At 49.6% G+C, this 15,885-nt stretch overlaps 4 protein-coding genes across 4 annotated transcripts; 2 read left to right on the top strand and 2 right to left on the bottom strand.

Moving 5' to 3' along the window:
• Positions 1-9: 9 nt before the first annotated feature.
• N7532_000864 (uncharacterized protein) lies at positions 10-355 on the top strand (the record flags this gene model as incomplete). Its single annotated transcript, XM_056613368.1, has 2 exons — positions 10-84; positions 182-355. 2 exons carry the CDS (start codon positions 10-12, stop codon positions 353-355), a joined length of 249 nt encoding a protein of 82 aa, XP_056480592.1.
• Positions 356-7,530: 7,175 nt separating this feature from the next.
• On the top strand, positions 7,531-8,868 carry N7532_000865 (glycoside hydrolase family 28 protein; the record flags this gene model as incomplete). Its single annotated transcript, XM_056613369.1, has 4 exons — positions 7,531-7,788; positions 7,852-8,274; positions 8,339-8,468; positions 8,540-8,868. The coding sequence occupies 4 exons, from the start codon at positions 7,531-7,533 to the stop codon at positions 8,866-8,868; spliced, it is 1,140 nt and encodes a 379-aa protein (XP_056480593.1).
• A 307-nt stretch (positions 8,869-9,175) lies between these two features.
• Positions 9,176-11,479, bottom strand: N7532_000866 (uncharacterized protein; the record flags this gene model as incomplete). Its single annotated transcript, XM_056613370.1, has 5 exons — positions 9,176-10,711; positions 10,770-10,987; positions 11,028-11,115; positions 11,176-11,308; positions 11,364-11,479. 5 exons carry the CDS (start codon positions 11,477-11,479, stop codon positions 9,176-9,178), a joined length of 2,091 nt encoding a protein of 696 aa, XP_056480594.1.
• Positions 11,480-13,157: 1,678 nt separating this feature from the next.
• N7532_000867 (aminotransferase-like domain-containing protein) lies at positions 13,158-15,556 on the bottom strand (the record flags this gene model as incomplete). Its single annotated transcript, XM_056613371.1, has 8 exons — positions 13,158-13,415; positions 13,490-14,314; positions 14,368-14,444; positions 14,525-14,692; positions 14,773-14,815; positions 14,870-14,916; positions 15,006-15,042; positions 15,164-15,556. The coding sequence occupies 8 exons, from the start codon at positions 15,554-15,556 to the stop codon at positions 13,158-13,160; spliced, it is 1,848 nt and encodes a 615-aa protein (XP_056480595.1).
• Positions 15,557-15,885: the final 329 nt, after the last annotated feature.

The raw sequence follows: 15,885 nt of genomic DNA on the forward strand, positions 1-15,885 counted from the left end.
ATATCCAACATGGCTCCGGGCCCCTTTCTTTGTCTTGAACTCGGAAGCACCAGTGTATCGAACAGGGGGCAAGCAGATGATCGGGTGGGTGACAGTGTCAAGAAATAGAGATTCGATGGATTATCCAAATAGTGTGAACCTTCCAGGTGGCGATAGACGTGGAAACGAGTTTCCATATTAGTCACGTTTGAGTGATGAGGCATTGAAAGCTGAGATCAGAAAGGCGTGCGATGTAGCCATAGATCATGGACTGGACCTGGAGCAGATCGGTGAAGACAAAGATCCGAATTACTTCAAGGCGCGTGGTGTCGATTGGGGCATTGCTCGGCGTTGTGTCAGAGACATAAGGTACTAGGCCGAAAATTACAATGAATGCGACAAGCGAAGTGGATAATGTATTCTGGTTTGTTCCTCTAGGCGTCTATATAGTTTGAGACGTCTTCAATGCAACTAGGCAAGAAGTTAAGAGTTCACCGATTATCAGACCAGCATTTTGGAAATGACCCTCCGCGCCCGAAACCCTTGAGCCAACCACATCAACACACCATTCGGGAAAGGCATTGAAACCTTGAATTGGATTATTTTCATACTCATTCCACTTTCGCTTGATATATCGCTTTAACTCAGAGAAGAACTCCTCGACAGGGTTCAAATCCGGCGAATTAGGAGGGAGATATATCAGCTTGACGCTGGCATTTAAGCACATTCGCTGGGTCTTCTCCATACGATGAAAGGAAGCATTATTCATACCAAAAACAGACTTTGGATCTGGTCAGCTGTTGCAGTGCCGAAGGAGTTGCTCGATGAAATCTTTGAAGATATCGGCATCAGTAGCGCCCTGGAATACTCGACACAGGACAAATCCATCTTCAGCATACGCAGGGAGTATCTGATAGCGTCTGTCCCGGTGGAATTTGGAGATCTGGAACTGGTGTCACACCCAAAGGGGACCGACCTGTCCGTCGAAACCCGGCCCTTTTGTCACAACCTAACTCATCTACGAAGATCAAATTGGTACGACTTGAAAGGAGATAGATCGGGCGATCTGTCAGGCTACTTTCTTCGACCATCCGACTAAAGCAAGCGCCCTGCTGATGCTTTGAATCGCCACATGCTTTCCAAATTCGTCCCAGAGTAAGAGGGCCATCTCGTCTTGGTATAAGGTCGGCTTCCCTGTCAAATGTTCACAAAGAGCTTCGAGAATAGATGGCGTGATACTTCGCGGGCGCCCAACACCATTTCGCGGCGCCATAACGTTCCCGAAGACTTTGAGGTTGGAGCAAATGCATATTATGCCATAGATTGTTTGCTGCAGTCAGCGACATGGGCCATCTGAGACGTCGTTAGTGAGTTACTGTGGATCATAGATGAATGAGCTCGAGTTGTGGGGATTTGTGGTTTGGTGCAATAGTTCCCAATTCGAAATGGAGTGTTGCCCGAATGATTTTGCTATGTGGACTTTGTCCAGGTACCGTAGTGAGCATGACGGGGCCGACAATGGATCCGAGTTAAATGACATCACCTGTGCCAATATATTCCACGAGATTTTATGGGTTTCTCTGCAGTGTGGTTGATGCCTGGGTGGCTATCTTCCAATTCCTTGGGAGCATGACAAGTTATCGCCCCTCGCGAAGTAATGCACTGTACAGTATAGTCAATCTTGTCCTAGAGTTATCCATATCCAAGCTGTTACCGTATAGGTGGCTTGGTAGGCGCTAGGAGCGGACCGGGCCGGCTTGAGTGACCTATTCTATTCTTGCTTTGATTTTGGCAGTCGAGGCAAGATAGTACCGTGTGGGTGGATCGAAGCTTCGGGTACTACTGGTTTTCTATGTTACAATAAAAGTACGATACGTGAATTTCGGACTGGAAGCGCCTGGTGGTCTGGGTGCAGCCTCACCTTAACCCCGCCTTCTGCTGATTAACCCTCGACATCATTCCACGACCTGCGCACTCCAATATCTTTCTTTCTTCCATCTTCCCCACAAATTACCGGTCTGGCATCCCAAGGCAACAACTCGACCCTAATATGGTCTACTATGGAAGCTAGGACCCCCTATCTTACGACGATTACACGGTCGGATGGATATGTGCCTTGCCGGTTGAAACGGCAGCTGCGAAGCTGATGTTGGACAAGATACACCCGCCTTTGAAGTGGATCCCGATCAAGATTTTGATGTCTTTCTTACATGGTGTATTGGCATTGTCGATGCAAGGCAAAAAAGTGCGAAAGGCCACTTTCGACATGCAAGTTCAAAAGATCGAAGAGCTCACGGAAATTTAGGTATGGTCTTAGTTGAGGAGCATTCCAATGTACGCTTGCTCTGACAAATAAAGATTCTCATTCCATTTACTCTTGGAACCAAGGGTAATCAAGAACTTGTCTCGCTGACGCTCTTGCAGAAGGCTCAAAATGCAATAGCTTCCCAAAAATTAGTCCTAATCTCAATATATCGTCTCTTGTCAAATCAGGGTTGTGCCGGCCTCCGAAGTACACTTCTTCTAGCCATTTCTGTAAATTTAGCCCGGTGTCTTCGTCGCATGAACCCTCATTCATCGTATCCAATATCTCTTGCCATCTTTTGGGTAGATCGTCGCTCGCCATCTCGCGCATTTGACCGATGAGGACCGGAGGTGTTAGCAAGAAAGTGTCGAACGGTGGCTGGCCCACAAAAAGTTCAAAAAGCTGCATATTGTCAGTTTACTGCCGTGCGTTATTCACCCCGTTCATTCACCCACCATGCAACCCATACTCCATAGGTCAACACGATAATCAATACTATCTTTGAAAAGAATCTCTGGTGCCTTAACAGGTAACGGAGTGTGTAGTCTTTGGGGAGCTGCGGTGGGTAAAAATGATTGCCCAAAATCGATTATTTTGATCGTCGGAGCCGAATTCCGAAGTGGGTTCAGATGTGATGTTGGCCTTACAATGTATTTGGGAATTCCAGACTCTAAATGTTTCCCATCACGCCTTCGGACATGCCCAATTTCTGGCTTCCCGAGCATCTCTATAAAATGTTCTTCGGTGAGATTGCCTATATATGGCAAAGTGAAGGCCAGATTGCGGGTATGCAGATCTTCTTTAGGTTAGAATTGCTCAAGATATTCTGAGAAGGGGGTGTACCTCCATGTCCAATACCATTTTGGTGCAGCGCATCAAGCCCGATTAGGCTCTGTTTTGCAATGGTTTTGGCAAGCTTTCCGGGTAATCTCCCGCTAGGAAAGTGTGCATCAATTGTGTCCGGAACATTAGGGCCTAAAAGCTCATAAACCAAACATTGATGACATCCATTCGGGCTCTTTAGTTCGAAATGATCAAGCAAGTGTACTATGTGTTCCGAACAAGGGTGGTGAGAAGCCAACTCCTGCATTATTTGGAGCTCTCGCATCTCTCCATCTGCTGCTTCTGCAACCGATATTTTGACAGCAACATAAGACTCTTCCCTATATATGGCCACTTTATGTTAGCAGGGCTCTTCGCCAAATATGATTACGTACAACCTTTGATCTCTTGCCGCCCAAACTGTCGAGTAACTCCCCCATCCCAACTTATGCAGTACCTTATATCGCCCAGATTTCAGGTTTTCTCCCAGAGTGACTGGATAATAGCCGCCTCGTCCATAGCGATGAAGTGGTTCGGCGTCAACAGTAGTGACATAAAGGGACTGATCCATTTGGCTGGAGTCCGAGTGGGTGGACATGGGCTTGGAGAGCATGGACAGACGTGAAATGCTCCTCAAGGGTAAGGTACGCCTCGAGAGTATCCAGGCAGTAATGGCAATAGTCATTGGATTTAATCAACAATGCTTTTCATGTCGATTATGGAAATAAGACCCAGGTGTTTGGACGTCTATGCGCCCACGGACAGATGACGCGGCTTCAACCAACAAATCAGAGCCAATCACATGATCTCAGCAGTAGATGATTGGCCAGCGGAACACAACCAAAATACATGAAACGGGCGCTTACGGCGTTTCTGACCTCATAAATGTACTTGCTATGAGCCCTATCCTAGATGCAAAAGTGCCTAGGCAATGTAACAGCGCAATCATGAATTCACTAAATAGCATATAAATGAGCACCATTCTGCCCTCCAGCCTATGTTCGCTCTTGCAACGACTTATTACATATATTTTGATACTCTACCGTGCCTTGAAAAAAGCCTGAGCTCACCATGTCTCCTATACCCCGACAGGCTATGAAGTTCACACAGAGGATTCGCAATCCAACTGTGCGCAGAATTTGAAGAGTATCGCTTCTATAGGGCCTGCGTCGAGGGGAGTGGCATCGCTCATGGCCAATGATCCTGCCCCTCCACAGTAACTGGAAGCTCTACACTTCCCAGTGACACCGACGGAATTAAAATTCTTCAGGTGTGAGTGTATGAGTGTACAATCGGAGCAAAAACGGAGTAGTATTCTCACAATTTTCCAATTATTCGGGTATACTCCAATTCCCTAGACCCTCATGAGTAAGACCAGCCGACTAATAAGATCTTAATTCCTCATTGGTGATGTATGGCAGTCGCCAATTCTCCGATCTGTATAGTGAGGCGTCAGTAGGATATCCCTCATGTGGCTGCCGGAACCTGGTGTGGCCTGCCATTTCCTGACTTTGCTCTTCATATCGGGGTTATACTTGAAGATCTAAATCGGCTTACCAATATTATATTGGCAGGTCTACCAGGAGCCTAGACGCATCCTAGACCTTCTGCTTGTCAAGGTTCATAAAGCACAGCAGATACTGAGTTTCTATTTTTGAATAGGTCACGGGAAAAAAAAATTCTTATTCTAATTGTCAATCAAGTAGCGTTGAGTATCTGAAAGAAATAGCAAAGAACAAAGGAAATAAAGAGCTGTAGAGACAGAGAATCTGTGGAGAGATGGTGGCTGGAGACGGTTGACGAAGATATCTAGCTATGGACGCGTAGATATAGGTACGCGAAGGCGGTAGATCAGCTGACTGTCTTCATAAGAACAATAGGAATGAAGAGAAGAGAAATAATATGAAAATAAAAAGAGCCTCAGGTTTTACGCATTCTCAATCCGCTCAATATCAAATCGTATATGACCTACCTTTGGCTTCGGACGTGGGAGCCTATTAATCTCCCCAAACGGCCAAGCAGTAACAGACGAAATGCGATGAGGACCATGTTGATATGCACCAAGCACCATGGCAGCAACGATTTTGCCGATAGGAGTGCCCAAAAGGGAGTCATATATATCTGGGTGACTAGAATATGTGAATGTCTGCTGACCATTCTCTGACCATGTTAAGGTATTTTCCGCAGAGTATAGCTTCGTATCCATGAAGTTGAGTGTGCCTTTACTCACAACGTGAGTCCAATAAACTCGGGTTAAAGGCTCAGAAGACAAATACCGTTGATAGATAGCATAGCTTATCTCATAATATAAGGGAGTGGTGGGTCTGAAGGTCTTCTCGCAATCACTTCAATGACTAGAATACCGGGTACACCAATTCCAATCCAACGAAAATCATCATGAGCCAATATAAGACCCGTGTATTCGACATGAGTAGGAAGCCCGAGATTCTCATAATGTGAACCCGGCGGAGATTGATACATTCGAGTTCCAACGTCCAAAGTGGTATTGCTTTGTACTACAAAATATTCGAGAACCAATGTAGCGGGGGCAAAAGAGCAACCTGGCTCGTTGGGACCTTCCATCAATCGGCGTCGTTGTGCCTTATCTTGCTTATATCTATCATACCTTTCTTGCGACGCTGTAGGGCCATAGTATTGTGCGTCGCTATTGTCCTGGGTATCTGCAAGCGGGCTAACAGATTGCAGACTTCTAAAAGTACTAGAGAAGTGGCTGCTAGGATGTTCGCTAGCAACCTGTGCGTCAGTAGTATACACTATAATCTGTGCTTGGGGAGTTGGTGGATTTTTAAAGGGTGGTTTCATTATCTAGTTGCTGATAGTGCATTAGACCTGGAAGCTCGTAAGCAAAATTCGACCCAGCGCTCCCTTGCGGGATTTCTGGTGGTGTGGGCTCCTAGTATCGCCGCTTGCAAATTTTGATCATCAGAGCTCTGGTCAGTGAAAACAGCAGCTTGATCGTCGAATGGCGGTAAAGCCTGCGGCGATAGCCTCACTCAACCGACGAGACAATCTGGTAAGATTCGTATACACTTAGCTTCGAGTTAGTGCTGTTGCGAAACAATATTGGATCTTCAATGAATACGGAAAGGTTATTGACAGGGAACGATAGACTTAGGGTCGACTCGAGTACTTTTATACTTGTTCGGAAAGATCTTCGAGTGTATGTCAAAGAAAGAATATATTCTTTGAACAAAGAACTTGGGAAAGGAGAAACAATGCGGCCCCGAGAGTAAAAAGGCGAGATAAGGTAATATTGTGTGCATTATTCAGGAGGGAGTGACCAAAAGCATGTATTGCCAGCATGAAGCTTCGCCATCGCTTTGAAGTTCAGCTAACAGAATTCCAGGATGAGACGACTTGGGCCTCGTTACAGAGAGGCGTTTTCTCAATCGACTCTGCTGCTATTCCTTTCTTTCTCCCCTTTTCTTTCAGACGCAACCACTTCGTACAATAATACGGACTTACTGCCAGGCATATCCATGGATTACGGCCCGATCATGGGCTTCCTGCCACAGATAACAGTACAATGAATATAATGTATGCATCGCATTTCCTGGCTCAGCGTAAGTGACTTTGTGCTTTCGCTATGCTTTCTAAGAGGGGTGTGAAGAGAAAAAGCCCAGGCCATGTAGTATGTGGACGCCCGCTTTTGGATACTAGTTACACTTGGTATGACAGAAGCACACAAGCCTAATACTCAACTCTGGGTTAGGAACTCATAGCAAGATTCATTGGAGGGTCATGCTTTGAGGACGGCCTCGCAAACCTCGGAGTTCTTGCAGCGGCATTTTATGACAGTTCACAACGGTAATAGTCCCAAGCTTCATTGATTCCTAATCATCAGTGCAATCTGAGTGTTGCCTGGAGATAATTTCGCATGGCGGGCTCTAATGAGAACCAGGCGAAATTAATGGAAGAGCACGACGGGCGGATGACGGATGGATTGGGGTTTCTGCGCCGAAATATATTGCATCCCCACTGAGGGTCCTCGGTGTCTTTCTCCGAAACGACCCTGCAGAAAACTGGTGCAGCCTGGTGCAGCCTCAATTGCACCTGGCCATTTCCACCATCCAGCAACGCTATTCCCGATCGGGTTCTCAGTCTCCGTAGGGCCGAACGCTGGGTTTGAAACTGAAACAAAAACCTTGAATTGACTATTGAGAGCTCGAAGCCGAGCCTCGCATTGGAGGAAATGGACAGGGCCTCAACCCACGCAGCCGGAAAATATCCGCTGGCGCCATGTGGGCGAACAGGCTCCTGATCTAGCCCGAGTTGGCCTGGTTCATCTAGAATGGTCATGCAGGGTCTGCCTCGGGAGAACAAGTGATGAGAATATAAAATGGCAGGTTGAACCTGTTTCGAGTGGAAGGCATCAACATTCTCATCTGTCATCGACGTTCATCATGGTCGCCAGCATCAAATTCTGCCTACTTGGTCTTCTCGGAGCCGTTGCGGCAAGCACCATCCCTGGCGCGTCTGAGATCAAGCCGACAGTCGCCTCGGCCCTGGAGCGGAGGTCTGCTTCGTGTACCTTCACCGGTTCGAAAGGTGCTGCATCTGCCATCAAGTCCAAGAAGTCCTGCTCCACAATTACCTTGAAGGATGTCGCTGTTCCTGCCGGAACGACTCTTGACTTGACGGGCTTGAAGGATGGAACGACCGTAAGCAGCCCACACAGTACCCTTGACATACCAGGATGGACTAACCACAGCACGAACACCTAGGTCATCTTCGAAGGTGAAACTACCTTCGGGTACAAAGAATGGACCGGCCCTCTCGTCTCCGTCTCCGGAACCGATATCACCGTTAAGGGCGCATCGGGCGCTATCCTGAACGGCGATGGGTCCCGCTGGTGGGATGGCAAGGGAACGAACGGCGGCAAGAAGAAGCCCAAGTTTTTCTACGCCCACAAGATGATCAACTCGAAGATCCAGAACCTCTATGTCAAGAACTCGCCAGTCCAAGTATTCAGCATCAACAATGCCAAGGAGCTCACCCTGGACCATGTCACCGTGAACAACGCCGATGGCGATAGCAAGGGTGGACATAACACCGATGCGTTCGATGTTGGATCCAGCACGGGGGTTTACATTACCAACCCCAGTGTCCACAACCAGGACGATTGCTTGGCTGTGAACTCGGGAAAGGTTTGTGTCTCACCTCGTTCTTATCCAAGCGGCCAGGACTAATCATGATCATGATCACGTCTAGAATATCCATTTCACTGGAGCTACGTGCACGGGAGGCCACGGAATCTCAATCGGCTCTGTTGGCGGGCGCTCCGATAACACCGTCGACACAGTGAACATCGAAAACTGTAGCATCACCAACTCGCAGAACGGTATGTTTGAGGACCAACTTTGGAAACTTCCCCGACGGATTCGCACTGACATGGCTTTTGGTACTGTGCAGGAGTTCGTGTCAAGACGGTCTACGGTGCAACCGGCTCTGTGAAGGGCGTGACCTACAAGGATATTACCCTGTCCGGGATCTCTAAGTACGGCATTGTTGTTCAGCAAGACTACAAAAACGGCAGCCCGACTGGCAACCCTACCAACGGTGTTCCAATTACTGGACTTACCTTGAGCAATGTCAAGGGAACTGTGGACAGTAGCGCCACGAATGTCTATGTTTTGTGTGCCTCTGGTGCCTGCTCTGGATGGAAGTGGAGTGGAGTTAGTGTGAAGGGTGGGAAGACCAGCAGCAAGTGCAAGAATGTGCCCAGTAGTGCAAAATGCTGAAATGTCCAGCACAAACATGACCTAGCCAGACGGCTCCCTTGTTTCTAGGCCCATGCAATGGTTTTTTACCAGACTACAAGAACAAACAATAACAGCCTTCCGATTCAAAACACAGACCGCTGCAATAGAAATTGATCAAATTTCATCGTAGCCATCTTGAAAATAATCTGTAAAGCTATAAAACGGCCCCGACTAGAAAAGAGGAACATCAAAACGCATTTGTCTCACAAACAACCCTTATAGTACTTCCCACTAGCTCAGTAAAAATGATGAGCTCCACACGACACAATAACTCTACACATGTAATCTAAACGGACTTTCTTGAGGCCCTCCGCAGCAGCTCAGTTTCTCGGCGTTCCTCGTCGATTTCTTGTGCAATACGGCGTAGCTCGTCCTCCTCCATCGGCGGGCCAATACGTTGACTCTCCTCGCGAAGGATATCTTGTATTTTCTTCCGGGTCCAAGTACCACAATCCGAGCCAGAAAGACTATTGTTATCCTCGGATGTGGGTGGAGTGATGGTTGAGTCTTCAATCGGTGGCCGTAGAGCCTCATCCTGCTTGACAGTCGGTCTTGTAGTGTCCAACCTCTCTTCTTCCCTAACCTGGTTCTTGAGCTCACCCTTGACCTTCCCGTTGCTTTTCTGACCCCTCTTGTACTTGTGAGACGGGCAGACTGTAGCCTCCGTATCAGAAGCAGAAGATATGTCGCCATGGAAAAGGGCGATCAGTTCCTCTTTTGACCTGGGGACTCGGATCTGAGGGTTTGTTGACGGCTGCTCATTCTTGGAGACAGGCTCCGCCACCTTGTCGTCGTCTGTTTCAGTCCCTGAACCTGTCTCTACACTGGAATATAGCTCCGACCCCGAGCTGGATGGCGTGTTCGATTGGCTTTCGGCCGGAATGACTGTAGCAATCTCATGACCCACAGCTTGTTGGCCAAGATGCCGGGCGTATTCTTGATTTGGAGAGTTTTTGATAGTATTCTCGGCACTACTTTGTCCAGATGGCGGCGTCAAAAGAACAGGGCTCTGCGAATGTTGAATTTGTGTGCTGGGGATCGGTGGTGGTGCATTCGACTTCTGGTGTGGGACGTTTGTTCCCTCCAGCGGGACATTGAGACCTGTACCAACACTCATTTGAGGGAGAGTATTCATCATCTGTGCTTCGGTACTGCTAGTGGTAAATGGCATCATTACCATATTTGTAGGGTAAGGCGAATAGCCGTTCGCATTAAAGACGTTCTGGCTATAGCTCGTCGTGTGAGTATTGACATACGGGGCAGTACCGCTTATGCCGAAAGCACCCTCTGTATATGCAGGAGGGGGCGCTTCCGGCACCATGGAGGGTATTCCGTTCCCAGGGGCATAGGCGTACAGATAGTAGGGGCCAGGGATCTCTGTATGTGAAGGCGTCCACGAAGGAGGTGGAAGCTGTGGAGGTCCAGGCAGAGGCAATGCCACCCCGGTTGGCGCCCCACCGGAGAACCAGTATGGCGCATAATTTCCATCGCTTTGCTGCACTGCGCTGTGGATGTGCGTATTCGGGGATTGGCATCCATCGCTTGGGTAGGCTTCAATGGGAGGTGAAGGGCGATGGTTTCGTTGAAACAAATGGCGAGAAGATCCTCGGCCACGTTGGCAACCAACCCGACTACCACCGCGACCATGAAGACCGCTGCGATGAGAAGAGAAAGACATTCCCGATAGCTGTGTATTTCCAAATCTGTAGGGATGCGCGATTTCGGGATTTACGCCTGCTGGGATTCCTGCGAATGGGTTGCCAGGTAGATTGGTTTTGTGCAGCGTGTAATTACTGTGAACACTTCTTGGACTTCGAAGTTGCTGGAGAAAAAGAAAACTGTGAGTAATCTGATGAAAATGCACGATATTCCACACCTACCTTTACGGCATCTTCGTAATCGAGGATGAAAGCAAATGTAACTGTACAGGCATTGGGGTACTGCCCTTTAGACGCATTGAAAATGTCCCCGACAGCACAACCTTCAAGGGCACCTAGACCTGCCAAGGCCTGATAAGCCTCTTTGAGCGTCGGAGGCTCCATCGAGTGAGAACAAAGGAGTGCGGTTCCTGCCGATGTCAGCCTCTCCTCGCGAAATCCTGGTTGGTCAAAATTGGTCAGCGCGAGAGTATGACTTACTTTCTCCTCTCGCTCGTTCGACTCTTAAAGGTCGATCATTCAATGAGGCACCTGCAAGTTGGAGCGCTGCTATGGCATGCTCTACTTTCTGTACGACATGTGTTTAGTTAATCAGGGCTCGTATCAGAGGAGATTGACAGGAGCATACTTCAAATTGAACAAAGCCACCGGGTAAGCTCCTGTCGCTATTGATTTTCACTTTGGCATAGCACTTCCCAAACTGGGAGAACATGGAGACAATGTCGTCTTCTAACTTTGAGGGGGTACTTTGAGTAGGAATACTGCAGTAAGGTCAGATCATCTTGTGAATCTATCCAACCTCCAGCTCATACGTACTTTCCAACGAAGAGGCAGGCATCGGGAGGAAACAGGCCCTGGGCATTCTTCGATGACGGTTCCTCGGACAGACGGTCCGGTCGTGGAGAGTATTTTTGATCAGATGTGGAAGCCATGGCTTTTTATGTCCAGCGATGCAGGTATGAAATGGAGCTGGAATGTAATCGAGGCAATCACCGAGGGCCAGCAAAGAGCGTTGATAGGTGTTCAGAGATTGATGTACGAGAAAAGACCGGTGTGAAGAGACCCATTTGGTTCTACTTTTTTTCCAACATCGTTCGCTCAGCCCCGCGCCCTTTTTAGAGATACCGTGAAGTACTAAACCTGTGCTGGCTCCGTGGCCTGGGGTATGGAACTCTGTTCCTGCCATACCATGGTTTCCGCATCAGAGTCATCTGCATCGCTGAGGTCTTTCAAATGTCGGACCACATCCAGCAGTAAGTTCGTCGTTGAAGTCCAAGAAGCACCCTTTCGTACGGAGATATCTCGGCGCCTCAAGGGTCGGATTTGCTGAGAGGATGCTCTTGATTTCGGTCGAATATCTTGGTCGATCTCCTAGAATTGAATCTCGAATAAACCAGGAGATGGAGTTAGCTAAACGGGCCTTGTTTTCAGTGGGCCATCCATGTCTACCAGGAGTAAAGTAATGACGCTCTTTATGCGTACTGTTTCGCAGATTCTCGGCTCCTACCTCGTCAGCGTACGGTACATCGGCAACGATCCCCATCGCTTATCCGATGTTTGAAATTGGTCACTTGAAATTTTTATTTCTTTTGGCTCTGAGATTATTTGGTTTCTTGATTTTCGAAATGAAACGTTATCGATCTTCACTCCTGTTAATGGGGATGGATCGAGCAATCAACTATGTCGTAAGCATTTGTCGCTCTTCGCCAGGGAGTTCGGCCGTGAGTCGCCATTGGCAACTCCGACTCATTTGTGGGGCATTGATCCACTAGGAGGCACGGTGATTTGCGCGATCATTGTCTGGTTCAAGGCTCCAATGGCCTGGGAGTACCTCGTGGAAGGAAGGACTCGGATGTACCCCAGTAAGAACATGTGGGGCTCGCAAATAGTCCGATTCGATCACAATATGCTCAACGAAGAGGAAATAAATTGAAATTACAGAATGCGGCTGAGAATAGACGTCGCTCCAGGGAAAATCGGAGCGTGGTGAGGGTTCGGCAGATTCCAGCTGGGCAACAGACAAACCAGCCCCGTGAAGAGAATCCCCTGGAGGTACTCCAGAAATGTTGTCCGCAGGCAATGAACCGCGCTACTACCAGTGGTTTTCAATAGCTGCCTCATCCAGGGATTGGGAAAGGTGAGTCAGAGCCTGGAAACCTTGACGCATCCGCTGGTCGACTTCGATATTTGGGGCCGGGCTCTTCATTAGGCTTAGTCGTCCATGATGACGTTTGGTATTGAAGTTTTGTCACCACCTTCAGAGGGCATGCTGGCGGCTTTCTCAATTTCCATTCCACAGATACGACCGCTGCACCTCTAGCCATCTTGGCATGCTTGCATGTAAACGCACGCAGATGCGCGCATTCCTTTGCTAGCCCGATGATAAGAAAGAGTGACGGTCGATTCCAAGTTGCCTTGGACCGTACCGATGCGTGCGAATTTATTAAAGTAGGCTCGAGGGAAACCGGCCATGCAGAAGGCTGGTCCGGAAAGAGAGCAATCCCAAAGGACGCTTCATAAAGGTGCATGCCAGGCTCGTATATCTTGCAACTTAAAAGAAATTTGAGAGTATTTATTGATTGAGCAGGAGCACTAGGCGGACTGTACTATCTACAGTTTAAACTCTCCACGAAGGCACTCGGCGAAGCGCGAAATCGCCTCATCAATCTTCTCTGACGAGGCCGCGGCATAGGTCGCGCGGAAAAACATCTTTTCTTCGACGACCGAGCTGTCTGCTTTGAACCAGCTGCCACGGGACAGCAGGACCTGGTGGTCCACGGCCGACATGAAGATATCTTCCTCGATGGCATCACGGGTCTTCCCCGCGGCGATCCCGGGGTGCTTCCGCCAGTCGATCTCGATCCAGTGCTAGGGGAGATGGGCGCGTTAGCGATCATGAAAGCACGAGGTTGGGGGAGCCTGAAGGTCCCAGGGCAACTTACAAACATGCCTGCCGCAGGGGGCGCCCAATGCGCAATTTCTCGCGGCAAGTGCTTTTCACAGGATTTGAGAAGTGCATCGCGGCGCTCGGTATATTCCATCCGCAGGTTGATGAGCCAGTCCAGGTAGCCCGAATGGCCCCAGTGCTCGTCCAGGAGCTTGTAGAGCACCATCTGAGAGATTCCGCTGGGGTTCTGGGAGGATGTTTCGAAGTTTCGAACAAACCGTTCGACGATCTGTTCGGAGGCGACAATCCAACCCACACGTGTGCCAGGTGCGACGACCTTGGAGAAAGATTCCAGGCGGACCACGCGACCATCCACATCGAGGCTCAGGAAGGAGGGGACCAGCGACTTGATAAATTCGTCATGGTTGGCGGGCGGCGGTACCGACGGGGCCCCTTGGCCCACATATGGCTGCATCTGTAAGAAGTAGTACGGCTCATCTTCGACAATGATCACGTCGTGCTTTTGCGCAACTAGGTACACAGCCCGACGACGCTCCGCGGATTGGGTCGCCCCCGTTGGGTTTTGACCCGTTGGGATCGTGTACAGGACAAAGGGCTTCCGGGCTCCCCGAGCCTGTTCATCCCAGTTGGTGAGTAGGGCGTCCATGGCCTCGGGGATGAGGCCCTGTTCGTCAATAGGAACGGCGAGCGCCTTGAGGCCAAGCGGGAATGCGGTCTCGGCGGCACTGGCAAACGTGTATTCTTCCATCAGAATAAAGTCTCCGCGTTCGGTCAGCAGGCGAAGAGCTGTATCCCAGGCATATGTGCTGCCCGCGGTCAAAGTACATTGCCAATCGGAATAAGGCGGCTTATGGATGATCTGTTTCTTGTCAGCCACGCGCGCCGCAGGGACGATCTCGCACAGGATCATACTTCGGTATGTTCGGTGACAAAGCGAAGCAGTTGAGCGGCGCCTGTCGCTTGTCCGTAATTAAGCGCAATCTCGAGATCTGTCGAACAAAAATTATCAGTATAAGCATATAGAGTGGACAGAAAACCACGCAGTGGTGGGGAGAGGGACGGAGCGAACCATAAACGCTAGATCCCTCCTTGATATCGTGCTTTCCAGCTCGCAACACAGAGCCAGACTGCTTGGTTGCCTCGGGAGAGAACCCTGGTGGGGTGGGGACCTTGATATCCAGGTGTTCGAAGGGGAAGTATTCGGGTGAGGGTAGTCCACCGCCAAGAGAGATCATGCCTGGTAACGCGCCGAGTCAGCATACATGCGTATCTTGATATGGCCCATTTGGTCGATGGGGATCCGGGACCAAAACATACCTGGGTTCTTCAGAAAACGAGCAGCGGTCTTCAACGTAGACGCCTGTCGAGAGATCGATGATCAGAACCAAAACCTGCTGAGTATTGCCTGTCCTACATCCGAGACACGAACCTTGCGAGATTTGGCTTCAGTCGAGAAACGGTCTGCGCAATGACTGTCAGTCCACTTTTCTCCAGCCCATTTGGTCGTTTTGTCTCTTGAGAGCCCCAACGTCGCCCTGGATGTCACTCACGCTCGAAACGCTTGGCCTTGGGCTTGGTGTAGCAAGCCTACCGTCACGCCAATGTCTCCGATTAGCCTTCGTCCCTCATGGACTTGTTCTGCGACGAACCAGAGTTCTTTCGCCGGCGGGCTCCGTTCACGGAGCTTTGGTCATGGACTTGGTCGTACCGGGCTTTTGAACATGTCACTGCTACAGGCTGCGGCAACCCCCGTGGGCATCTGGGCCATCTTTTCCCGCCATCCCGGGATGCCATTGACGGTCAACGGGTCTGGGACCGACAGCGCAGACGTGTCGGTATCTCCCCTCATCTCAACGTCCACTGGCGCGGGCGGACTCATGATGGCGAATGTGTGGGTGCGCGTGTACGACTGTCGCGAGGAATTGGCGGGTTCACGGGACGGGTGGTCGATGCGGAGAATGTGGGAGCGTCGTGATCGAGGCGAAGAATCCAAGGCCGCCAGCGTTGAAGCGATTACGGAGCCAAACCAGAGAGGCCCGGCGGATTTTGGAGACGAGATATCCGCTCGGCAGCGCGTTTCCGATCGGCGCACATGACTCATCCAGGGCTAGGAGTCACGACGGTACGGTACAACCCTCAACTACTTAATACCGACTAGCAACACTATCATTATGGTACTAGTAGGTCAGGTCCTTACTGGATTATATGACGGGGAGGGCCGGTCGATTGGTCGGGGACATTGCTGTTATCTAAGAGCGCGTCAAGGGCAATGCTTAATGCTGGCGCGGGCGAATGGGAACCCGAGGGCAGAGGGATTCTCACGACAATAGTGGGCTAGTACGTACTACTAGTGGTACTACATGTACATCTGTTGTCAGGTTGGAGTGCATGCTACACGATGTACCGTCCTCTGCGATGTAGTACTAGTGT

Source organism: Penicillium argentinense, assembly GCF_028826775.1.
Source record: "Penicillium argentinense strain IBT 30761 chromosome Unknown utg000001l_segment0_segment0, whole genome shotgun sequence".
NCBI lineage: Eukaryota > Fungi > Ascomycota > Eurotiomycetes > Eurotiales > Aspergillaceae > Penicillium > Penicillium argentinense.